The sequence below is a fragment of the Barbus barbus genome (assembly GCF_936440315.1).
Source record: "Barbus barbus genome assembly, chromosome: 2".
NCBI classification, from domain to species: Eukaryota; Metazoa; Chordata; class Actinopteri; order Cypriniformes; family Cyprinidae; genus Barbus; species Barbus barbus.
In genome coordinates, this window is record NC_136730.1 from 30,534,149 (window position 1) to 30,560,319 (window position 26,171).

At 37.2% G+C, this 26,171-nt stretch overlaps 1 protein-coding gene across 1 annotated transcript in view; it reads right to left on the reverse strand.

Annotated features, from left to right (window-relative positions):
* Positions 1–1,788: 1,788 nt before the first annotated feature.
* The window catches only part of iqgap1 (IQ motif containing GTPase activating protein 1), a 46,870-nt gene continuing 22,487 nt past the window's right edge, over positions 1,789–26,171 (reverse strand). The window contains exons 3-37 of the mRNA XM_079445893.1: positions 24,703–24,859; positions 24,538–24,615; positions 24,299–24,375; positions 22,786–22,853; positions 22,262–22,375; positions 21,891–22,069; positions 20,675–20,762; positions 20,418–20,581; positions 18,620–18,704; positions 18,278–18,441; positions 15,556–15,716; positions 14,994–15,118; positions 14,734–14,897; positions 11,089–11,179; positions 10,799–10,966; positions 10,464–10,606; positions 10,133–10,303; positions 9,919–10,002; positions 9,663–9,734; positions 9,479–9,548; positions 8,847–9,211; positions 8,597–8,760; positions 8,267–8,491; positions 7,676–7,816; positions 6,894–6,978; positions 6,061–6,293; positions 5,840–5,972; positions 5,404–5,506; positions 5,186–5,321; positions 4,269–4,356; positions 3,973–4,182; positions 3,715–3,881; positions 3,470–3,592; positions 3,248–3,356; positions 1,789–2,860 (exon numbers count right to left, since the gene is read on the reverse strand). Of these exons, the coding sequence (XP_079302019.1) occupies positions 2,747–2,860; positions 3,248–3,356; positions 3,470–3,592; positions 3,715–3,881; positions 3,973–4,182; positions 4,269–4,356; positions 5,186–5,321; positions 5,404–5,506; positions 5,840–5,972; positions 6,061–6,293; positions 6,894–6,978; positions 7,676–7,816; positions 8,267–8,491; positions 8,597–8,760; positions 8,847–9,211; positions 9,479–9,548; positions 9,663–9,734; positions 9,919–10,002; positions 10,133–10,303; positions 10,464–10,606; positions 10,799–10,966; positions 11,089–11,179; positions 14,734–14,897; positions 14,994–15,118; positions 15,556–15,716; positions 18,278–18,441; positions 18,620–18,704; positions 20,418–20,581; positions 20,675–20,762; positions 21,891–22,069; positions 22,262–22,375; positions 22,786–22,853; positions 24,299–24,375; positions 24,538–24,615; positions 24,703–24,859 (4,819 nt within the window). The 3' untranslated portion in view covers positions 1,789–2,746. The remainder of the gene's footprint in view (positions 2,861–3,247; positions 3,357–3,469; positions 3,593–3,714; positions 3,882–3,972; positions 4,183–4,268; positions 4,357–5,185; positions 5,322–5,403; positions 5,507–5,839; positions 5,973–6,060; positions 6,294–6,893; positions 6,979–7,675; positions 7,817–8,266; positions 8,492–8,596; positions 8,761–8,846; positions 9,212–9,478; positions 9,549–9,662; positions 9,735–9,918; positions 10,003–10,132; positions 10,304–10,463; positions 10,607–10,798; positions 10,967–11,088; positions 11,180–14,733; positions 14,898–14,993; positions 15,119–15,555; positions 15,717–18,277; positions 18,442–18,619; positions 18,705–20,417; positions 20,582–20,674; positions 20,763–21,890; positions 22,070–22,261; positions 22,376–22,785; positions 22,854–24,298; positions 24,376–24,537; positions 24,616–24,702; positions 24,860–26,171) is intronic.

The following is a 26,171-nucleotide window of genomic DNA, read 5'->3' on the forward strand; positions in this document are numbered from 1 at the left end:
GGAGGCAGTGGAGTTCCCTTAAAGGGACACACAGCACTATTATTTACTGTATGTTAAAATTGCCATCAGAAAATTATTAGAAATAGAAATGAAAACGCCACATTTCCTCTATATTAGATTATCTATCTATCTATCTATAAAGATAAAACATATATTGAAACTCTGAATTAATGACCACATCTATCTATCTATCTGTCTGTCTATCTATCTGCCTGTCTAAAGTAAAAGTAAAGTCGTGACGTATTGTCAAGTATGGTGACCCATACTCGAAATTGGTGCTCTGCGTTTAACCCATCCAAGTGCACACACACAGCAGTGAGTAGTGAACAAATGCACACACACACACACACACACACACCGTGAACACACACCCGGAGCAGTGGGCAGCCATGCTGCGGAGCCCGGGGAGCAATTGGGGGTTCGGTGCCTTGCTCAAGGGCACCTCAGTCGTGGTATTGAGGGTGGAGAGATTTGTCTATATTAGATAAAACATGTCTTGAAACTGAATTATGCCCACTTCGCCATCACAAGAATATATAAAATTTTAAGTATATTAAAATAGAAAATAGTTATTTTAAATTGGAATGATATTTTTGTGTTGGAATATTGATATTTTCTGTTCTCTTACTTCCTACCCTAATACAAAAGGCATGGGCCAACCAGCAAGACGAGCTCTACGAGACATTCGGTGCTGCTTAGCTAAATCACATTCTATATTAAGTAACTTCATTGCTACCTCAATGGGATCTCTTCTTTATTTTCCGTGTAGCTGCTGGAAACATCATTCTGTTTGTGGATTGTGTTACTGACTACATTGATAAACACATTTAAGATGAGATGCACACATAGCCAAACTAAAGCACCATGAGTAAATGGTGAAACAGGCACTGAGCTAGGTCGGATTCTGTCAATTCCAGACATATGAAATGATATTTAAATCCACATTATGATCTCAGTAAAATAATAGAGCTATCTATGAGAGTAACTGTCATGACTGCTTCCTGACAACTTCTATTCATTTGTTCAGGACAGTACCATTGACCCAGAAATCTTCCTCCATTGATCCATATTTACTACAGGCTTGTATAGACACTATAAGGACAAAAGTGTTGGGACACCCCCTTCTTTAGAGCAGAAAAAGGCACTAACAAAACTGGCAACAAAGACAGAAACGTAATTCATGCATTTAAAAATTGTATTTCCATCTCTGTTGCAACAGTTTTGGACGTGTCTAAAATGACAGTACCCTTATGTACAAGTCACTGGTGTTTGGCGATGAGTTTTTGGCTCAAGGTCTGCATATAAAGTCACACCAGAGGTGTTCAGCTGGGATCAGGACTTGGTTTTCTGCAGACCAGTCAAGTTCTTCCACACTGACTGAATCAATCATATCTTTTTGAACCGTGCCTTATACACAGAGGCACTGTCATGTTAGAATAGAAAAGGGTCCTGTCCAAACTGTTGCTATAAAATTAGAAGCACGCAATTCCCTAGAATATCATTATATGCTTTAACATTAAGATTTGTACTCATAGAAATTACTAAAGTAGTCAAACCTGTTCATTAGAAGGGGGTGACCCAATACTTTTGGCAATATAGCGTATGTGTGTGTGTATATATATATCTATCTCTTGGTGAACTTTAGTGTTAATGGTAACATTAGAAAAAATACACACCTTCAGCTTTATAAAATATTTAAATAGAAAATCAAATAGAAAAAGTGTGGCACTTTGTTTTAAGGGTACAGTAATTGAGAACATCTCAGTCAGACACCAGAACAGTTGAAATAAGTTTGATGTTCTGCTCTAAAACCTGAGACTTTAATGATTGAATTCTGTTACAGCTTGAAAGGTTTTTGTAAGAAAATGTGTCTAAACAGCTTTTAAATTTCATAATGAATCTGTTTATTATATCATCACTGCATTTTCTCAACATAATGAGTGTATAAACCAGCATCACTAATCAGTAAAAATATGTAACCATTATTTAACCATTACATTTTGTATAAGAGACATTATTTGTAACAACGACAATGAGATGGACTGACATTATAAGCACGACTTCTTGACATGATGAGGCTTCGCCACAAATCTTCCCACCGGTTTATTCAAGTTAAGGCACCTTTAAAAAAACAAATGGACACAAGGCTGCAAAAATTAGAGGGACGTAAACGTAAAACTCATCCAGCATCCAAATGCTCTGAAAAAAAAGTCATAATTTTTCAACCAGCCAATGAAGTATACCTATTCATTGCTAATTTATTTTATATTTTTTTTACAAATAAAGAAACAAAAATTGCTCTGATAAATATATTTTGGTAACATTTTGGAGGAATGTGGCTATAACACTCATCACTCTCCTACACGTTAGGGATACTTCGAAACAATTTGAAAATTGTTTCACCCCAAGAATAGATTGGGTAATAAAACTTTCATTTTACATATAACGTATACAGTATGCAAAGCTCATGCAAGCAGTTTGCAAAAGATCAAAGCAAACTACTATTGATACTCTTTTGGACACTTACATCTCAGTAAAAACAGAAAACAGTCAACCGTTACATATCCAGAAGATACAGGTTGGTGGTCTACGACAAATTTGATAATGTACATTCAAGGAATCTATCCTTCAAGAAAGGCACAAAAGGCATACTCAGAATAGTGCAGGAAAGACATTTAAACTTTAAAGATGAATGTGGTTTGGGCTTCACTTTGTATGAAACAGTCTGTCAAGTCCCTCTGAGTTACTATTTGCCGTAGAACTTCTTGTTGAGCAGGAAAATGAGGAGGTTAACATTTACAGTGGCTCGATCGAACAGCTTCATCACTGCCACCCCCTCGTACTGCAACTGGAGTAGGTCCTGTTATTAAAGACATCAAAAAAAATTGTTAACACTTAGTATAGGAACCAATTCTCACTAATAACTTATTAGCATGCCTATTATTAACATATTGGCTGTTTATTAGTACTTATAAAGCACATATTCTGCATGACAATATTCTACATCCCTAATCCTACCCAATAACTAAACTTAACAACTACCTTACTAACTATTAATAAGCAGCAAATTAGGAGTTTATAGAGGCAAAAGTCATAGTAAATGGTCTGTTAATATTGAGAACTGGACCTTAAAATAAAGTGTCACCAAAATTACACAGTTCTTTAAAAATAAAAAAATAAAAAATAAAATTCCTTCATACTTGCAATGTGATACAGAGTCTAAAAATATAAAGAGAAGAACTTTCACCTGGTATTCTAACATTAATGTCTCCAAATGGACTCCCATAAGTTTAGCTTTCACCTCAAACACGCCTACAACCTCAGATGGTGAGATCTCGAAAATGACATTCTTATACCTGTAAAAATAGGAAACAAGCACATTGTTAGAGGAAATGCAGATACATAAACATATAGTACTATAAGGCATGAACAGATGAACTTAAAAACATGACTAGAAGTTGAAACTCACTGATTTGGCTGCAGATCCTCGATGGCAATAAGCACTCCCTTCTCATGCAGACGGGCTGCTGTGTACTTCTGCGACACCTGCTTACTCTTCTTCGTCTTATGGTCTCCAGGTTTCTTAGAAACTCTGTGAGTGAAGCAATGGCATTTTCCATGACTGTAAGCTAAGAGCTCAAGAGCAATTATTCAATCAGAGATAACAACATGAACTGAACCGGACAGTAAATACTCCAAACGCTCGTCACTCACTTGCCCTTGCTGGCTAAATTGTCCATGCAGGTCTTTATGTATTGATTGTAGTAGTCGATCTGCACATTATAGAAATTGGTCTTAGAGTTCAGGGCAGCATTAGTTTGCTGAAGCCTCACCAATTCTGCCTTTCGCCGCTGACGGTATCGCCTTTGGTTCCGGATGTCCTACAAACATCATCAACAAATAAATTAAGACGCATTTGAAGTTTCATATTCATATACATTCTGAAAATCCCAAAGGACATAGGAATGGTACCTTGGCGATGTCATTGATAAGATCCTGGTATTTCTTCTCAGGGTGAACTTTGCCCAACTCTCCTAGCCTTTGCAAGTTGCTCTTGATTTTGTCCTTCTTGCCTTGCAAGGTAAGGCTGTCATCCACAACTGGTTTGGCTTGCTTCATCTTCTCCGGGGTCTTAGCATCACGGATAGCTCTTCGCTGCATGGCACGCTGGTACTCAGTTTCCTAGTCCAACAATAAATGCAGATTTGAATACAAACAACTCTGATTTGATGAAGTTTTTCAGTTCTACATTTTTACATTTAAAATACCTGCTCTGGTGAAGCTACAGTCTCCAGAATCTCAGTAAGTGTCTCTCCTGGCTGAAACCGGATCACATCTACTATGAGCCTCTTGGTGCTAAATAACAGAGGAATGGATAAGGATGTTAAGTACATGGCAAAAAAAAAAAAAAGTAAAAAATGCATTAGCAAGGAAAAATATTTGTTCTAGAACCTAGTGACCTACAAAGGCAGCAACTCCATGCACTTCACAACGGCATTTCGTACAGCACTTAATTACATTTGATTCCCAAGCTAACAATTCTCTAGTTTAATGCCACCTTTTCACTCTCTCTGATAAACAAGAAATACCAAACAACAGACTGGCAGTCATTAATTTCTAATGAAGAGTAGTACCGAAGCTGCATGAAGTCCTGACCATATGTGTATACAGAAATTTTAGATCAGATTTAAGGCTTTGGATGCATTGAAATATTTGAACTTTCGTAGCAAGACCAGATGTGACAGCCCGACTGGATTTGATGTATTCTAATGTACTATATAAGATCAGTGCCAAACAAAATTAGAATAACCAATAATTTTTCACCAAAATGTTGTTCTTTAAGCATAGTTTCTTTAAATGAGCTGTTATGAATATGTACAAAATAATTATTTAAAAAAAGAATTATTTACATTGATTATACATAGAAAACCTGCTGTTTTTAAGCCATACTAGTGGTTATTTGTTTTGTGTGGATATATTCATGCATTCATAATTCAAATTTTTACAACCACTGAAAATTCCGTCCAACTGCCAGTGAAGTGCAAAAATCATATGCAAATGTTGGAAATAGCAGAAAGGTTTGCATTAGTGGATTATCTTCTCTGGGAAGGAAGCACGCTGCCTTAGAACTCGGACCATCACTAGGTTTTATAAAAGAAGAATTTGAGTAAATCATTGTCCTTACTTGAGGAGGAGAGTCTTGGCATCCATTTCAGCATTGGCCTCATCAGGAACATCAAATTTGTTGGTGAGGGTGAGAGAGACTTCTGTTTTTCCCATCATTTCCTTATTAGGATCATCAGGGGGAAGTGGGCTCTCACCTGCGAGGGAACGACAATCCATTACTCTGACTCTGCAGGACCTGAGCGTTCTGAAACTTTAAAGAATATCTCAGAAGCTCACCTATTAAAGACTCAATGGTGGGCACCTCTCCCAGGTCATCTAGCAGCTCATGGATAGGATCATTGTGATCTGGAGCAATGGCATCCTGGTGATCTAGCAAGAGCTAAAGAAGACACCAAAACACACAGAGTTCTGAAAACCATCTACACTGGATGTGGTCTTTACCAAAAAGGTGCGGTCACAAAGGTCCACTGTCTATTGTCAATGTAGTGATTCTAGAAGCACCACTCATAGAGAAATCACTTTCAAACCAATTAGCTTTCTGTTAGTCAGCGTATTGAATTTTTTTGTGAATAACTTGAAACCATAACAAAATATCTGTGGGGAATATTTTTGCCCCCAGTCAAAACTCCCAATTGAGCATTTACCAATTAAAATGACAGAATTTTGCAGAGCAACGGTAAATGTGACCACACCTTAAGTCTCAAATAGTTACCGTGTGAGTGTTGATGATCTCCCCAATGGAAATGTAGATCACAGGCTTGGTCAAGGTGACCAGGTCAGAGTATTGATCAACATTGAACTTGTCTTCCAAAGATGGGACGTCACAAGCAGACAAAAAGAAACGTCTGGGAGATAGAGAAGTCCTTGCATCAGTATGGAAATAAACTGCTTGAAATAGCAAAACAAACAGAAAAAATCTGATGACACTTGTACCTAAATTTCTGGTAGGAGTTAGAGAGGTATTCATTGATGGGGTTCAGATGAGCGTTGTCTCCGAGGAACATCTTGTTGGAGGCTGCGTGCTGCAGCATTTTGGCGATTGACCCCAGGTTTCGCCTCTGTTCGGTGGTCAGCTGACCTCCAGCCGAGAGATCAATGATGTCAAAGGCATCAGGAGCCACAATGGCGGGGTTCATGTAGCGGTAGTACAGCAGGTTGCCCACAATCTTAAAAGATAATAAGGATGAGTATGTCCTCCTAATTTTAAGCAAACACATCATGTGTGCAATTTTCAAAACCTATTATCCTCGTTTCTATCTTTGTGCAATTGAAGATCCTCTGCTTCTACAATGGGAGTAAACTAAATTACTGACAGAGAAGCAGCAAGGCAAGAATAAGATGTGGCTCACCTGGGTTGGGTGCTCATCAAAAACCTCTTGAAAAGGGTATAAGCAAGGGCCAAGAGGAGAGCTGGAGCCAGGCCATAGAGAAAGAGAGAAACAGAGCAGGTGTGGGACAGATAGATAGAAATAGAGAAAAGAGGAATCTCTTACCAGAAGAAAAGGAAATCGAAACCACATTTATTATTCAAAGTGAGAAGCCTGGAGTTTCACAACAGAAGTGAAGCACAAGAGTAGAGAAATGCTCAGGATTCAGCACAGTGGGATAGAACTGATATTGACAAGCAGCGGGTGCCCATTTAGCAGAGAGGTAATCAGAGTATTCAGAGACATCTGAATAACGGCTGTCTTGTTTTGGAGACTAAAGCGTACAATTACATCAGCCAAAACGTTGCTGTGATTTCCAGCAGCTGTGATGTAACAAACCTTCAAAAGCTCATCCTCTGTGGCATCAGGGAACCTTTCGTTAAGTGTGTCCTTCAGTGTCTTGGCAATGAACCGCATACCATATCTACAGGGAAAACAATGAGTCAAATTGTTAACAATGAGTCATTCGTAGTAGGTGTAGGTTGAACGTAAAGTGTAGCAAACGTAAAAGTCTAAAAGAGAAACGGTCAGTAATACTAATTTCATAATGTGACCCATAAAGGGCTCTAACACAATAACAGGGTAATAGTTCTTGGATTATTTAAAGTCAAACATGAATAAATGTTATTATGAGTTAGCATTCAGTAAATTCAGAATTGTATCATAATTATTTCATAATTGTTAATTGTGCTCTGGTGGAGTCAGTGAATTATTTATTTGAATGATATAGGAGGAGTTCATGAGTTATTGAAGAATCGATTCATAAAGAGTCATTCATTGCATGTTATTTTTAGTCCAATCTGTGAAGGAAAGGTAATATAAAAGTACTGATATTTTATGTGGTATTCTGCCCTTTTAGGATTAGTTTAGCAAAATGAAAGCAGCAGCACAGCACCACTCTTTAACAGCAGTGTAATACTGACTTGTACACAAGCATGAACAAAGAAACGGCTCATGTAACAGACATGTATTTGAATATTCAAATCTGGGCTTGCTAAAAGTCATTTTCATATATTCAAGAATGATTTATTGTAGGTGCAGCTAAAAAAAAAAAAAGATGTAAGACATGGAATATTTTGATCCCTGAGGGAAATTCAGGTGGCGGGATTCAATCAACTCACGGGATTTTATCCACAGAAACAATTATGGCCGAGAGGAATTTGTCTGTGACCGTCCTCATGTTCTTGATGGAGGCTTCCAGCCGGGTTCGAACCTCCTCATGACTCATTGCCTGTTCTGGAGTCACATCATACGGCAATTTACTGCAAAACAGAATTACACAGTCATTGCAGCATTAGGTAGCAGGTCATCTAGCATTACACTATTTTTGCATCTGGATTTAATTAAATGAACTTCGGCCTTTACTTTTAGTCTTTTACATGTCTTCCATTAAATATTTATATTTCTTATTACTATAAGTAGGGGGCCTCAGCAGATTTCTAAGGGGGGGGGGGGGGTGTTACAGAATGAATTCAAATTATTTAAATGGACAAATTATTATTAATATATTAAAATAATCAAGCTCTCATCTAAATTAAAATGTTAAAAGCACACAGAATTAAGACTAAAATCATTTTCCCACAATAAATACTGTTTATTAAGCATCTGTTATAATTACAAAAGAAAATACTAAAAATATCTTGGCATATATGGAGGGAGAGAATATTGTGCTAGGAGCGTGGGCCCTTCATATTAAAACGTTGAAAACACACCTGGCCTCTCCAGTTTGACTCTCCATCTGGTTCACCCAGCTCTTGTATATGTCCACTGGGTCAGTTTTAATATTGAGCGTCTTGTCATCCATGATTTCCTTCACGACCGGAGCCAGGATCTGCCGGAGTGCGTTCTGACCTCTGGCTCCTCTGTTAAAGCTCACCACCATCTTAATGACTGTCGGGTTTCCTGTCACGATCTCCTGGATCTGGTCCACTTTTGATCTGCATTTACACGACAAATATCACTGAGAGATCGTAAAAGATGCAAATGTGTCTTGATAAACCGTTAAAGAGAATATAAAGCATGGAATATCATGCAGTTCCTACTTGATTTCCTCCTGCAGGGCCGTTTTGAATAGATTGAGCAAGAGGTACTCCTCACGCTGATTGGAAGCGTAATTGTACAATGTGAAAATGACAGAATCCATGAACTTGGTAGACTTGTTCTGTGGCATCTGAAAGATCAGCTTGGCCAGATAGGTTGGATTTGTCTGAGGAAAACAGAGAGGGATATGAACAGGACTGCAGTGACGTTGATTAATCAAACAATCCTTGGATTAGAGTTGATGAGGTTTACCTGTAACAGGTAAAAGAGGAACTGATATGCCTCCAACTTCTCCCTCTTCTCTTTACTAAGAGCCTTCAGGCCTCCTTTCTGCTTGTTCATCATCATGAGGTTGGACAGCTCACTCTTGTTCTTCTTGGTGAGCTTCTTGCTGTGAGAGACCACCTCCTGAAGGGTAATCTTGTTTTTCACCAGTAGGCCGATCTTGATGTCCATCAGATTAAGGTCGTTCTCCAGCTGCTGGTTGGAGCGTATGTTGGTGATCACCTCTTCTCTAAGCCGCATCAGATCCAGCTCTTCCTGGAAGTCCTGGTCGCTGTGATCCAACAGGTGGACAAACTTGCGAACGACTGCCATTGGAGGATCATCTGCGTTGACTGTTAAAGACGGGATTTTGAGTTTTATGGCGTTCAGTGCTAGTGTACTAGAGTGACCAGCAAGTAGCAAATAAACTATTTTTGGATGTGACATAAAAAAGCCTTGAAATTTAAACAACTACAGCGATCTTCAAATTTAAACGGTAATCAGAAACAACAACTCAATGGCTTCAAAAGACAAAATAAGTTATGTGTATTGATATTTGAGGCGAGTTCTCAGTGAGAAGATGTGAAACTGAATTTGAGAGAAGTACATGAAATGCTTACTGAGTGTTTTGTAGTCATCTCTTGCTTTGTTGGCTCGAATGAAAGCCTGAATCTTCACCACATCATTTATCTGCGATGAGAAAAGTGGATGGAGAACATTAAAGACTGACCACTGTGCAGTTAGAAATCAGATTATTTTAACTATAAAAATATACAAGTCCTCAGGCTTTGACTTCAAACTCACATGGTCTTTGAAGTACTGCAGACGATCTCTGTATTTTTTGCGAGCTTGATGCATCCTGACCATTGACTGAATCTACAGAAAACCATTGCATATTTTACTTAAATACAGTTTTTACCATATTAAAATGTATCTTTGCTGGAATAAAGGGGCAAAATCCGATAATTAGGGCATGACATTTACAGCACAATCCTGATATTTTATTATGCAAGAAGTGCAACTCTTTTATTCCATCAGAATTCGTCATGCTGCTGCTCACCTTGACGGCATCATCAGTGTGATCCTTCAGGTACTCCTTCCTGTCACTGTACTTCTTTCTGTCCTTATAGCCTCTCCAGTGAGCCTATAATTCAAACAGAACCAGAAGGTCATGATTGGTTTGGCCCCAGACCCAATGTTATTCTTGTCATTATTTACATGAATGCCTTTCAGTCTAGTTTAGGACTAAATGAAGGAAGCAAGAGTAAAATGACCTGTATGCATGTGACAGATGACTCCTGAGACTTCAAGAACCCAAGACGCTCTTTCATTCCACGTCGCACCAGAAAACCACGGCACCGGGCCTGCAACTTGCCGATCAGACTCTCATTGGCCAACCATAGTTGCTCTCGGTTATATGCTGTGGTTACTCCTGACACAACAGACTACAAAGACACAGTAAGTAAATCAGGAAGAGAAAAATAAAATAAAAACAACAAAACTGTAAAATTACAGTTATTATATTAATAGATATAATATATTATATTATAACATGGTGTAATATATTGTATTTATTGTAAAAATAAATACCGGATGAAGATTTACCTGTATTTCCTCCTTGTTGAGCTGAGTGTTGTTTGGAATAAAGTCTGCAGGCTCTTCCCAGGTGCCTTGTCCAGTATTGAGATTATAGTAGTAGTTGTGTCCTCCCTTCACCCAATGTTTCATCCATTCACTGCCATTATTCCCTACCAAAAACCTCTGTTACTCTCTCCGTCACAAAGTGTAAATGACATGTTGTAATATCAGCTAATAGTTTAAAACAAATTCTTCACCTGAGAACTTGTGTAGAAAAAAAGAAATTGTACTTGTTTTAAAGTAAATATTACTATAGATTTTTGTACCAAATATCAAAGAATCAACACAATAACCCATCTCACCTTCCTTTTTCTTGTCCTCTTTAATTCGAAACAGGTCGTCCTGGTAGGTCTGAGCACATTCAGATGTGACTCCATACAGACCAGCAGCAGGTGAACGCAGGGCTGCCAGTGTCTGAGAAGAGTCCTTGTTATCCACAGCCTCATTAATGGACTGGATCGCCTGAGAGACTGAAGAAGGAAAACTTAATTTAAAAAAGAATCATCCTTTTATTCAAGAGGCATATTTATGTTCGAGCTGAGACAGGTACAGACTAAACAAGTAAATACACAAACAAAAATAAGATTTTTACATTGCAGAGCATCCTCTGAGTCCTTGTTGGCTCTTAAGATCGCATCCTGGATCTCATCTAACCAAAGAACTGCAGAAGGATCTCCGCATTCCTATACAGAAAAAAAACAAAGTAAATTACCAATGAGTAACCATTTCAAAGAATCAGGATGTGTTCCGAGCGATATAGTCAAACATAGCTTACACAATTCATTTCCATTTTTTTCATGACCTTCGATGTAATTTTGATGCCTAAAGAAGCATTTTAAAAATTCATATTCATAAGCAATTTATAGTTAAAAAAATTGAGGACTAAGCATAACTACATTACATGAACTACATTTAACACTTTTGAAATTGCAGATTTTTAAGGACCACAGAAACTCTGCTTAAAGATTCTGTGTCACCAAACAGAATAGAAAAAAATAATCATGATTCATATGAATCATAAAAAAATAAATAATTGATCAAGCAATTCCAACTAGATTTCTGTTTGTATTTAAAGAGAAATGACACTCATATGGACACTAGGTGTCAGTCAAACCTACTGTAATGAGATTATTACAGTCCACCTGTTGACAGTTAAAACATTTTTAATAGAATTAAAGTGACAGTTAATTAAACTTCATTTACTCACCCTCATGTTCCAAACCTGTGCGACTTACTTTCTTAGGATCACAAAAAAAGCTGAGTTTTGGTCTATTCAGTGAAAGTCAATGGGGTCCAGTGCTGTTTTGCACCACAATGACCTTCACTGTATGGACAAAAGAAGATTTTTTGAAACATATTTTGTTTCCCACAGAGGAATGTTTGTAGTGGTTTAAGTTAGACTTGTGGGTGAGTAAATAGTGACATTTCTGTCACTAATTCAATTAAAAAACTGTCAACAGGAACAGTATGATGTGGATAAAAAAAACACGTTAAATTAGTAAAAACAAATGCTGTATGAACCGGAAGAGACAGTGTTTCATTATTCAACAACATAAACTCAGAAAAATAGCACAATTTCTTTCCAGAAGTGCTGCAGAGAGCCATAAACAAGACCGAGCTGACTGACTTAATTGCATTAATTGAATTAATTGCATCTGCTTTATAATCATTCACAGGGCATTTTGGATAAACACATGCTAATGAATGGTTCATTACAACCACCACCAGGTGGTGCAGTTGCCTTCTCTTGATAGTCCCTGACCGCATGCTGAGCTCAAGTTTCCGGAGCACAATTTGCAGCTCTCTGATTTGCTGAGCGCAGCGGCCCTGGGCCCTCTATGCAATCTGCCCGCCTTTCTTGCAAACGTACAGCAGCAAACCTGAGGGTGTGGCAAATTGTGCAACAGAGGAAAACGTTGTTCCTTCAGGGTTGATAAGGCTCTGCTTCACCGAGTTGCATTTTATCGGCTGTATTAAATTAATGCTTGCTGGATTAGAGCACAAATAGGACTTAATGTGTCCCAGTGGGGTGGAGCAGAAATGATCAGGATCTGGATCTGTGAATAAAGTCTGCCAACTGTAACTAAGGAAGTGAAACAGGGTGTGGTGTAATGTCCAAGATTACATTACCAACTTTTCTGGGACTGTTTACAACACTGAATGATAAAAGAGGAACTACTTCTGTCTATTCCAGCTAAACTTTGTTAAAGATCATCGTGAAATGCTTACATAGGGAATTTAACACAGGATGTTATGTAAATAGTGATGTACTTCTAAAAAGCATACGAATAATAGATGTATAATGTAAATGTGAGTGTACAAATATCTATAAATATTCCATGTATTGACCAAATTAATTTTATATCATTAAAAACTGCCTATAATAAATGCATTTCACACCATTGTACATCAACTTCCCAAAAGTATTTCATGTCAACTGCTCATTAATACAACACAATTATCGTGTGATTTTTTTATTTTACTTTTTAATTTAAATTTTTTTAATGAGACTTATTTTTTCATAAATTGTGATTACTGAAGTCAAACAAAAATGTCTTGAATTGATGCTGTCAGGTCACGCATCAGATTTTTGTTAAAAACATCAAACGTTTTTCCTAACCACTTCCTGTTTCAGTTGAGCAGATCTGGTTTGAGCTGTGCTTTACACTTCATAGTGACCCAAGCTAGCGTAAGCCTGGAGGAGTGATGTCAGTGCTAAAAACCCTTTACTGAGCTACCCCAGATAACAGGACCAGAATTTTGCCCTTTTAAGGCAGAGAAAAAAGCCTTGTTATTTCCGATGCTTGTGTAAATCATGGCGAAAGGAAACACTTTGTTTTTCCAGCCATGTTTTTTTTGGTAGCATGAGTTCAGCACTGACTTTGACAGCTATTATGAGTCCAAGAGACGAAAATTGCTGTTCATGTGATCCCCTATTAAAAGAGTGGTTAGTGACATAAATGGTAAATATCACTAATCAAACTCACAAGAACTGTTTCCAAACTGGTGAATCAAAAAGAAATGTAGGTATAAGATTTTCTATAATGCCTCTGAACGGATATTATGGGTACTTTTATCTCAAGCCGTCATCGCAAAAGAGAGCTCTTGGCCTCAGAGACTTCAGTTCAGCTCTGAACCGCACTGGCACACTGCTGTGGTAAACCATGGCCTTCTCTGTGCCCATTCACCTGCATCCTTGAGGTTTCACATCCACAGGAAACATGTGGGGCGTGGCCTAAAACACTGACTAAACATAAAAATGAAATATGCTACACATGAACCTACTTCACTTCTTCAGTGAGCCTCAGATTAGAACCAAAATGTCCAATTTTCATATGCAAAAGTGGTGTGTATGAGGTGTGTCATATACACTGAGGTGTGTGAGATCAAATGTTATTTGCACATATTAGAGTCATTTGAAAATGTAAGGGGCTTTATAATGAAGAAAAGGGGAGGTGGCAAATAAAAGGCAGACAAAATATGGGGGTGAGGAATGAGACTGTATGAGCTCAGATGATGTCATCAGACTAGAGTCATGAGAAGCTCATAGTGAGAGAAACTCACATGATGCATATGAGAGAGAGAGAGACTTTCAGATAGAGCTGCATAATTAATAGTAATAAAACAGAAATTGTGATATTGCTTAGTGTAAATACATTCTCTGTTTTACACGAGCAGCTCACGATCCAGTGTTTTCAGTAAAAAGTGTGATGGTTTCACATTTGAAAATGATGACATTAAGACAGCCATAAATATTAGTACTATAAAATAAAAAGTATATTATTTATTTTTTCTAATACTTTTATTTTATTTATAATAATAATAATAATAATAATAAAAAAAGCACAGCAAACCTGGTGGTTTTTCTAAATCACAATTACAATTTCTATCAGAAAAAAAACAACAATTTTTTTTAATTCCACAGACCTCAGACTTCCCTTGATAAAGGGATTCCACCATCTGTTGGGCAAACAAACTAAATGCATTCAACGACCGAGAACAAAGTTCTAAGTATCCTCATCACGTCGCAATGCTATTGTGTTTTCAGAGATTTAAATAAACTTCCATTAGTGTTTAGACAGAGAAGGAAACAAAAACAAGACAAAAAACGGAATCTGAATATGAGAGGATGAAAGCAGTGGAAGTGGCCAAACATGCTGAATGGTTCAAAATAAGTATTAAATAATTGATATTTTTGGGCTGTGTTATTGTTGAGGGTCTGTAAAGGTATACATACGTGGGCCTTCTCCCTCCTTGCCTGCTGCAGTATATCATAGTAATGCTGGGCCAAAGATGGGTCTATATCGGTTAGCTTGGCGGCTGGGTTCTGTAAAGCAGCCATTGTCTTCTGTAGGTCACCCTCATCCAGAGCCTCGTTGATCAGACCAATAGCGGCAATCCCTAAAGTCACAAGAGGACATGTACACTGTTCATAATGCAGCACTATCTGAATTTGATCTATTTCATTCATATTCATAGGACGAATGTGTTGCTCACTTTCATGTTCCTCTTGAATAGTACCGTTGACCTGGTCAACACAGGCCTGAATGTCATTCCAGGTGAGATAGTCACCACCCTCTTCACGCGCAGCTGCCTTGAGCCGCATCAACTCATCTATATACCTGCAGGGAAACAACAAACTGGCTAAAACAAGGAGATAAATCAACACTGACATTTACAACCTATTTTACTTCCATATTTTGGCATATTTCTAGTACGAGACCTGATTTTACTGATTTAGTCATGAAAAGCGGGCGATGAATACAAGAACAGTGCCAGTCTTGAATGAGAGTTAGGTAAAGTAGTGACCAAATAGCTATTTGGCTAAGAGTTGACAATCCAATGGCCCATGCAGCCAATGACTTTCAGCTTCAAAGTCATTTCAGAGTAAGTTATTGTAAATTGATGAAAAATGAAGATTTTTTTTTCTTTAGAATAACATGCACTGATAAATCATGCAAGATAAGACCAGGAATGTGTCTTAAAGTAAACAGGAACGATTCTGCTTGCATGTTGACGTCAACCGTCCGTCTCACTCCGAGCCGTCCCATACTCTCACCTCTGGGCGTACTCATCCTCTACATTGCTGAGGCCAGTGAGGGCACTGCTGAGCTGTTTCCACACTGCTGCCCTGTCCCCTACATTCAGCGCCTCGTTTATCAGCACCACAGAGGACAGCATCTCCACAGCAACCAGCATCTCGGGATGTGACAAAGAGCCCTGTGCAGTCAAGCAAAGCATGAAAAGTACTCAGATTAAACTAAACGGTTACAGGTCATCAACTTATGTAAACTGCATGTAAATTATCGCTCTGTTCTAAAACCTAGTAAGCTGCTTACAAAGGCAGCACAGGTGAGCAACTTAAATATGCAGAGAAGCATAACTTATTCTGAAGCCAGCATCATATGTATCTCAGACAAGGCAATCCCATAACTCATTGTGACAAACTCAAGTGAAAAGAGATCTCAGCCGAGGCGAGAGAAATCAATAATATCATGGTATCAGATTTTTACAACAAAATAATTTGTGATAATGTTATTGCGAAACCTATAAAAAGTTTAAAAAAACATCAGTCAATGCTATCAAATTCATCTTTAACTTGTCTGCTTTTTGGCCAATGAATCACACTCAACAGCATAAGTGCAGGGTGGCAGAAACAGATATTTAAAACAAAATTGAGCAAAAACCTGCTAATTAACACCTCGTTTTTTTCCTGGCAGGCTTTCATATGAAAGTCCATTTCCACCACTAAATAAAAAAGGAAATTGTGACTTGTCTTGCAATTCTGGCTTTTTTCCCCCTCGCAATAGCATGATACATTGTCCTTTTTTCTCAGAATTGCAAGATATAAACTCACAATTATGAGTTATAAAGTCAGAATTGTGAATTCTGAACTCGCAATTGTGACTTTTTTCTCGGAATTGTGTCTTTGTATCTCGCGATTTTGATTTTTTTTTTCAGAATTGTAAGTTTATCACAAGTATATCACAAATTGCAAGTTTATCCCCCGGTTTCACAGACAAGGCTTAAGCCTAGTCCTAGACTAAAATGTAAGTCTGAGCGGTTTCAACTGAAAGAAACTTACAATGACTGATCTTAAAATATATCAGTGCCTTTGTTTTGTCTCAAGATGCACACCAGTAATGTTTTTTTCTAATCACGTTTATAAAAATTTCTTAAATGTCCTCATTGAACTATGATCTAATCCTGGCTTAGTCTAAGCCCCGTCTGTGAAACCGGGCCTAGATCTCACAATTCAGACTTTAATTTGCAATAACGAGAAAAAAAAGTCAGAATTGCAAGATAAAAAGTCGCAAACTTTTTAATTTTTTTATTCAGTGGCAGAAACAGGCTTTCAGGTAAAACATACTTTCAGGTAAACATCTACTCCAACATAAGTTTGTGCACTAGTAGTAGCTACAAAATGCATTGTCACTGTCTTGTTTTTTGCATTTCATTATGGGTAGCAATATCGCCACCTATGCTGGAGTATCAACTGGTGTTAACTGGTGATCGATCATTTACAATATTATCATTTGTATACTATTAACAATTTTTTTTTTTTTTTTTTTTTTACAGTTATTACCAAAACTGTGTTATTGCGACACCTTTGTTGACAATATTAAATTCTGAAAAATTCAGAAATATTAATGATAGAAATTGTTCACAGTTTCACAGAGTTCAAGTTAAATTAGAACGTTTTACTAAATATTTGTGTGCCATGTATTTGTAAGCTTAATGTTTAAAGGTGCCATAGAATGGAAAACTGTATTTACCTTGGCATAGTTGAATAATAAGAGTTCTGTACATGGAAATGGCATACCGTGAGCCTCAAACACCATTGTTTCCTCATTCTTATGTAAATCTCATGAATAAAAAAAGACCACTGAAAAATAGGCGAATCAGAACATAACACCGACTGTGACGTTACAGTGGGGATCACTAAGTTATGCCCACAACATTTGCATACATCCGCCTATCCGTCTGCTCTAGAACCAGCCGCCAGCTGAATCATCAGTTCTGCAGGTATTGTGAAGAAACAAGAGCGGACAACAGCAATAATAGCAGATCATAGTAAATACTACCGTTCCCTAGTATAAACAGAGTTTGTGCAATCGCAAGTCTCGAAAGCGAAAGTGAAAGTAAAAATTGATTGTGCATTTGAAAGCAGTTTTAGTGCCCCGCATATTAACAGCGGCTCCCTGATGCCCACATTTTATATACAGTATAATTACCCAATGATATAACTTCGAGAGAAAGTATTGAAATATATATTTCCTCCCTGTGTTTCGTTCCTGCTGTGTGAGCGCGCCGCACTGTGAAACAGCCAATCAGAGCAAAGCTCAAAATTATTATTCATGACCCTTCCAAATAAGCCAATAACAGACCATTTCATTCTAGGGAGAAATCCTAGGGTTGTAAATGTACATGTAAAACCGTTTCTGGAGAATGTTTGCCACATACCTTCTATGTAGATATCAGAGAACAATTTAAAATATTGCATCAATGCATTCTAAGGCACCTTTAATATCATGACATTAGCTTGGCAAGATGTAACTGCTAAATTCTATTGAATTTAAGAGCTGGTGCCTTTGTAGAAAATTTCAAATTGATCACTTATTAAGGGCCATGACCATTAGGATGCTGCATAAGACAGCTGTCTGTATAGGGCGTAGGCAGCTGGCTTTGTTCTGGAATGAATGTCTCAGAGGGATGGTGACAGCAAAATAACCAGAGTGAAAGAATGAGCTGAAATTGTGTGGATGTGAGTGTGTTTTAACCTCTGCGCTCTGTTGTTGCAGGCTGGCGAGTTCTCTCTGGTACAGATCTGCAGCACTAGGGTAAACCTGCGGCAGTTGGGCGTCTGGGTTCATCAATTCATTCACTGTTTCCTCTGCTACACCTTTTCTTATGGCAGCATTAATCCTCTCCACCGCCCCCAGCACTGAAACACACACACACCTTATTGTTCTTTTCAAAGAATGACAGGTGTAGGACAGCATAAATTAACACATAAAAGAGAGAGAAAGAAAACACTGGCATTTTTCTGGGGTACCATTCTCTGAACACACAAACTACTCATGGGTTCAAAAGAATGTAGCAATGGAGAAGGGAGTACATACATTTTTGATAGTCTGCTGCTTGCACATTGGCTGCATCTACTCCACTCTGTAACTCCTCCTTCATCAGAGGCTCTCCTGGGGTATTCTAGGCATGAGGAAGAATGAAACAAGCCAAATGTGATGAGACTGTAGAATTTAGAATTAACAGCTTATATGCAATGATTAGGAAATCTGAAGCCGACACCGATAAGCAACATTTTAACATTGGCCAATGTAAGCCTGACTGCTAATATTTAGTGCCAATATATATACAGGTTTTTTTTTTTTTTTTTTAATCCCTTTCACCTCTCATTTGCTGTTGAAAATTTTGAATAATGTAGAAAGATTTTTTTTTTTTAAACGAATACTTGTTCCTTTGAACTTTCTATTAATCAGAGAATCGTAGAAAAATGCTTTTTTTCACAAAATATTAAGTAGATATATTAATTGTAAACTAATTTTAACATTGATCATAATAACAGCAAATCAGCATATATGAATGATTTCTGAAGGATCATGTGACACTGTCGCCGTGGGAGGGTCGCCGTGTTTTTGCCAAGTAAGACATGTTCCTGGATCAACATGTTTTGTTGATCCTGGATAAACATTACTGTCCAAAAATATAGACTTAACCCAATTCCTACCCATCATTTATTCCTAAAATCTGTGGGAAATGATAGCTGATTAACAAGGGTGTAGAAGCACCTAACCCTGATCATAAGCATAAAACAGATATTTCCTGAAAAGTTATCCCTCAATTCTGATTGGTTGATTGGAATGTTGTTCCAGGATCAACTGGAATGTTGTTCCAGGATCAACAAGGATGTTGATCCAGGAACATGTTGTACTTGGTGAAATCACGCTCACCCTGGACTGGAGCAATGGCTGCTGAATAAACTGCATTTCAAAATAAACTGGATATTGAAAACGGTTATCTGAAATAATAATGACACAATATTACTGTTTTTACGGTTCTTGATCGAATTAATGTATCCTTGGTGAGGATAAGGGAGTTCTTTAAAAACCATAAAAAATATAGGTAACACTTTACAATAAGGTTCATTAGTTAACACTAGTAAACATGAACTAAGAATCAACAATCCTTCTACAGCATTTATTAATCTGTTAATTGCAGCATTTACTAAAAAAAATACAAGTTGTGTTTATTAATATTATTTAATGCACTGTGAACTAACATGAATAAACAATGAATAACTGTATTTTCATTAACTAGCATTAACAAAGATGAATAAATAGTGTAATAAATGCACTGTTCATTGTTTGTTCAAGTTAGTTAACACATTAACTAATGTTACTAAACGACACCTTATTGTAAAATGTTACCAAAATAGACTCCAAACGGAATGGAAGTGATATTGCAGAAAAAAAATTAACCACACTTTCTTACAGACAAAAATATATATATGTGTGTGTGTGTGTTCAACAAGACATTCAATAGTATCTCCAGAAGTCAAAATTGGGTTTAGTGAGAAGTCATTAATATCTACAATTTGTTTATACTATTTTATGGTTTTGTTTAGGGTTAAGTAACACAAATAATTAATAGCTAAGTACTTTTATGCCACATCAACTATTTCAGATAAATGGTTATTGCTGTTATTATGGTTACCATGACAAGCATATATTTCTGCTGAGCCTTAGGGTTTGTGACAGACGTATTGTTATAAGGGACTCACACTACTCATATGCATTTCATATCTAGAATTTCCAAGGAACAAATATAAACTGTGGTACAAAAGTGTACCAAGATATGAGTGGCAAACCCTGTTTTCCCCCAGTGAGTAGCAGAAACTGTTACCTGTTCCTTCTGCTCTCGATCGGCCAGCAGCTGTTTGAGGTACCATGCCTTGTTCAGAGCCTGCACTGACTGCAGGCCTAACGCAGGGGAACGCAGAGCTTCATACAGCTTGTCCTCATCACCACTAAACAGCGCCTGTTCAGCTGAATTCAAGGCTTTGGTCACTGAGAAACAGCACAAACACAGAAAACTCGGATCACATCATCAACCTCAGAAGAACACAAAGAGCTGGAGGTAAATATGGGTGAGGTACATACAATTGACTTTGTTGATATTGCCCTGGATTTCAGCATGTGTGAGCAGCTCGTCATAAACATCCCTTTCAGCCTCAACATTCTCTCCAATCTACCAAACAAACATACATTTATACCATTATAGCCATACTAGTTTTTAATTCATATACAATGGATAGATAGACTTAACCAAATCTAAAACTATTAAAAAAAATTGTTAAATGACAAAAGCTGAATTTTTTTTATTTAAAGAGATTTAAAGAGAACTTAAAAATTAGAAATGTTGCCAACTAACTGAAATAAAATACTAAGTACTAAAACTGAATAAATTAAGAAGTTAAATAGAAATATTCAGGTTGAAAAAACAAAAGGGATAAGCAAAATGACTAAAAATGATGGTCACACTTTATTTTAAGGTCCAATTCTCGCCATTAACAAACCATTAACTCAAACTCCTAATTTGCTGCTTATTAATCGTTAGTAAAATAGTTGTTAAATTTAGGTATTGTGTAGGATTAGGGATATAATATGTGCTTTATAAGTACTAATAAACAGCCAATGTTAATAATAGACATGCTACCAAGCAACTAGTTAATAGTGAGAATTCGTCCGTATACTAAAGTGTTACCAAAATTATATTAAAATGAAAAAACCTAAAAATAAAAGCTACTTTATAATATTAATGAATACTATAATACTATATAAATAACACTGAGACAACTGATTAGCAATAGTTTTTAACGGACTTGATATAATCTGACAAAATAATTTTGATAATCTTAAAACACCAACAAGAACAAAAAATACAAAGCATGCATAAATATTGGGTTAAAAAGTCAATATTTATCAGATTTATCTAATTGTTATTGATACTTTGCAGTACTGAATAAAATACAAGCATGTCTACTGCATATATTTCATTGATCTTGTTGCAAAACAATGACAGGCACATGTCATGTTGCCTGAATTTGGTCAAAATTAGTTATCTGACTATGTCAGAGATGTTTATGGAAAATTGTAGACAGATTGATTATAAATATGCACACATTTTATTTAATAATTATGCTGTCTATTTGGAACAGCCTTCACGTCACACTTCTGATGCCTTAAATGCTATCTACTTAGGCAGGTCACTGAGTTTTGGAGCAGAGATAGTGTATACATACATTAAAATACACCCTTAGTTACCCAAATATAGCAAATCTTTGTATTTTAGCTATCTGTAAAGCAAAGTTCATACTCTCTTTCGGGAGCTGGACACTTTCTCAGTCTTGGCCTGGAACAGGGTGTCCTGGTACTGCTGGGCAGTGCTTTCATCCAGCTGCAGTAACATGGCGTTTGGGTTTCTCATGGCAGCTAGAGTGCCCTCGGGGACTCCGTGGTCAATGGCCTCATTGATGGCAATCACAGCAGCGTGCACTGAATCGTTGCAACAGAAGATAATGCAGATCTTTTGAGCTCAAAGCAATGTAAAACAGATCGTAATTACTGTGCTGTTAAACTCTTGGCTGTCCAAGTTACGTCTTGTTGTTTATGTTTACAAGGGAAGGAGTTGTGCCAAAAAGCCAAGAGGAATTCGACTTAAAAAGCAGAGGCTTAAACAGTGCTCACAGGCTGCTTCGTCCACTGATAGCTCGTTGGCTAAAATCCCGCCAATTTTGCTGAATGCTGGCATTTGAATGTTGTACTTCTCTAATTCAATCTTCATGTTGTTAATCTCCTCCTCTGAAAAGACAAAAACAATATGCAAATAACGTAAAAATGGAGATTATTTGGCTAGGTGGAAAGTATTGTTTGTTTTCATTATTTTAAACTGTATGATTCTGGACAGGCTCTGGATAAATATTGCAATGCCATGCTTTAATAAGCATGGTAACCTTTTGGAAGGTAATCTTGGCTTTGCATTTTTCCTTGCTTTGATGAGATTGGCTGGACATTGTTCTCAAAAGGTCTACTAAAAAATGTTTTCCATCCGTGGACTTCGCAGGCAGTTTCAGGCCAGCCAAAATGGCAGGAAATGCTCATACAATTGATAATGATTTTCACATTGAGCACAGCTCCCGAGAACAGTGGCCTTTCCAGCTGTTACTGTACAAACTCAAGCTTCAGTAGGATACTACAGCAAGCTGACTCACCTGTGAAGGCGACCTTGCCATACAGGTCTGTAATCTGGGGTGCAAGCCCAAGTTTAAACAGGTAGAGGCTGTTGAAAAAAAAAACAAAGTGAATATGAGAAACAAATTTCCAAGAGGACAGCTATCCTATTCCATAGATGTGTGCGGGAAAAGACACTACTGGAAAGGGAGTCAGATGTTATCTGCATGGCTTTCAAGTTTAACATAAATCCCTTCATCAGTATCAACTACAAAGCCAACTGGATTTAGTACCCCTCACCCCACGCCAGACCTCTGCCAAATTCTCGCCCCCTGAATGCTGTTATTTCCTGTTTCTGAAGGCCAGATTTATGGCCTGTGGGCCCAGTGTCAATTCTGCATTAAGCTGGAATGTGAGCGTTACAAATGGCAGGATTCTCTAGCCTCATGTTAAGAGCTTCAGCAGAAACCAGAACAGGTTTCCTCATTAATTCTGACTCATTAATTCTGAGAGGAGTGTAGATGCAGATTAAATCTATGCAGCGTCATACTCTTGGGCTTTTATCCATGATTAATTTCTTTAAAAAAAGCGAGTGGTTGGGTCTAAATGTATGAATATCATACTCGAGTTGGAGAAGCTACTTTGAAACTGCAAGTAATTATTTAGTTATATATCTATAGGCAGCAGGTATTTATTTGAAACAAAAACAAGACATTCAACCCATAAAATAAACTGAATACAACTAATAACACAAAAAAATGCCCTAATTCAAAAATGATTTTGCTCAAAGTGAACTGGTTCATTTAAGTTGAAAGTCACTAAAATGAATGAGACTAAACAGGAAATGTCTGAATGAATAGACTACCTAGTGAGTCACGGAAACAGATTCATTTATATACTACCGTTAAAAGTCTTGGTTTGGTATTTTTTTAATAAGTCTCTTATGCTTACCAAGGCTATATTAATTAAATATACAGTAATATTGTGAAATACTACAATTAAAAAATAACCGTTTTCTATTTTTATATATTTAAAAATGTAAGGATAAAGTTGAATTTCCAGCAGCCATTTCTCTAGTCTTTAATGTCACATGATCCTTCAGAAATCATTCTAATACACTGATTTACTGCTCCAAAAAAAAAAAACAACAACAATAATTTCTTATTATAATCAATGTTGTTGTGCTGCTTCATATTTTTGTGGAAACCATGAAAAATCTTTTACAACACAAAAATTTTTTCTGAATAAAATTAAATAATAATAATAATTTACTGACCCCAAACTTTTGAATGGGGCTGCATGTAAACGCCCCACCGCTAAATGCATGAGAGAACCGTTTAGAATAGTTTAATTAGTTTAGTTTTTAATTAGTGCATGTAGAACTGTGGCAATAGTCAACGTGACAGACAAAAACTAAAGGTTTTAACTGAATAAGCTCTACTATTATGAGCACAACTGTACTACTGTTACACATATAAGCTACTAGCGACACTTCTTTTGGTTAGTTTCTCCTCAAGAGATTTATGAATAAGCCCACAATGACATAGTAGGTACCTCAGAGCATGTATGCAGTAGATGCAACGGGGCATGTTTTTCCTGTCGTAGATGTCTGTTGTCTCAGGATAGAAAATCTGACAGGGATAGACAAGTACATGTATTTGTATTTGATGAGATTGAATGCAACATTGTTGCCAAACATGGGAAAGAGGTTCAGAGGCAAGCTCGATCATGTTAAAGAAATGCTGCTAATGAAAGAAGCAGGCAGACTCGTGTTCACCATCTACACTCCTCACCTTAGGGAGGCCCTTATCTGTCATTGCATTCAGCCATTGGATGATATTGTCTGTGTGTCTGAAATGGAGCCCAGTGGCCTACAAGTGGGACAGAGAAGAAAGTAACAAGTGAATCCAAACGGTCTGCTATTTTCATATCAGTGCTTCTGAAAACTTCAGTCTTACTTTGTAGCGTGTTTGTTCACGGTCATAGATCCTTTTAAGAGAGACCACATTAGGAGCAAAGAAGTTTCCCAGCTTGGCCAGGTACACGCCATTCCTCAGGCCCTCCTCCAGCTCGGTGGTGGGTGGGAGATCCTCATTTAAACATGCTTCAATCCATCTGAAATATAAAGACACGTGACATTCAGCAAGGCAATGCGCATTATTGTACATGACGCAAGTTTTATACCCAAAGGCAGCAAAAGAGCCTTTATTTTGTTATAAAAGAGACATGCTATAGAGTCTGTGTTGGACTACTTTATTATAATGACCTAGCAGGGCTTGGCACAGTTTTAAAATAATTTGAATACCTTTATATAGGTTAAACCTCTTGGGGACATACTCAAATACAAAGTCAAATGCCTTGGATCATCCAAAAGAACCAGCACAAAAGGTGATACTCGTGCTATGAAAATGAGTACATTAAAGCACACCCTATTCTCTTCTTCAAGTGTTATGAAGTTTGATTACAGGAGGGTTTTGTCCAAAAAACAACTAAATGCCACATACCAACTAGTAGTTACATCACATGTTCATCACATTGATAGCATTCTCCTGTACATTTCAACCTGCTGAAGCTGACACAAAAACATTCCATGAAGGCCAACAAGCGTTGTTTTAAAACAGAAACAACAACCTGAAATACTTTATATTGAACATCTGTAAAATAGAAAGCAGGAACTGAGATGGAGACTAAAAGGTATTGCTCTGCTAAGGTTGTCATCCACTTGCAGGTCAGATGGGTGACGCAACAATAGATGGCGATGCAAATTTCCATTCCCATGAAATTTCCATGTCATTTACATAATGCTAGTCGTCTGCTTTGCAAAGGCTAATTTTGTTTGCTTTAGGAAAGCAGCCAGTTTCACTGTTTCAGTTTCTTAAAGTCATAGTGCACCCAAAGAGGAAAAGTCATTTCATCATTTAATTTATTCACTTTTTTTGTGGAACACAGAAGTAGAACTTTTGAAGAATGCGCATACAGTACAAGCAGACTGTAACTAGGGGGCAGTTTAGCTCTAAAATGGACAAAAAGGTACAATAAAAGTAATCCATATGACAAGTAATTCATATAATATCTTCTGAATATCCTAAAGCCATACAATGTCCTTGTGTACATCATATTCATACAAGTCACTGACGGGACGCTTCCAAAAGTCTCTGTTTTCAAGGGAGTAGTGTGGACGTCAGACATAATCGTATCGAAAGTTAAAATGAAAATGCATTAGTGTAAACAAAGCCTAAATATGTGTATGCACAAATAAGATTTGACAACTATAGCAGAGGTGAGAATTATTTGTAAAGAATGATTTCGTTTTTTAAGTTATGAACAAAGAATGCATCATATTAAAGGGGTCATATGATGCGATTTCAAGTTTTCCTTCGTCTTTGGAGTGTTACAAGCTGTTTGTGCGTTCCTAAAACAGCTCATT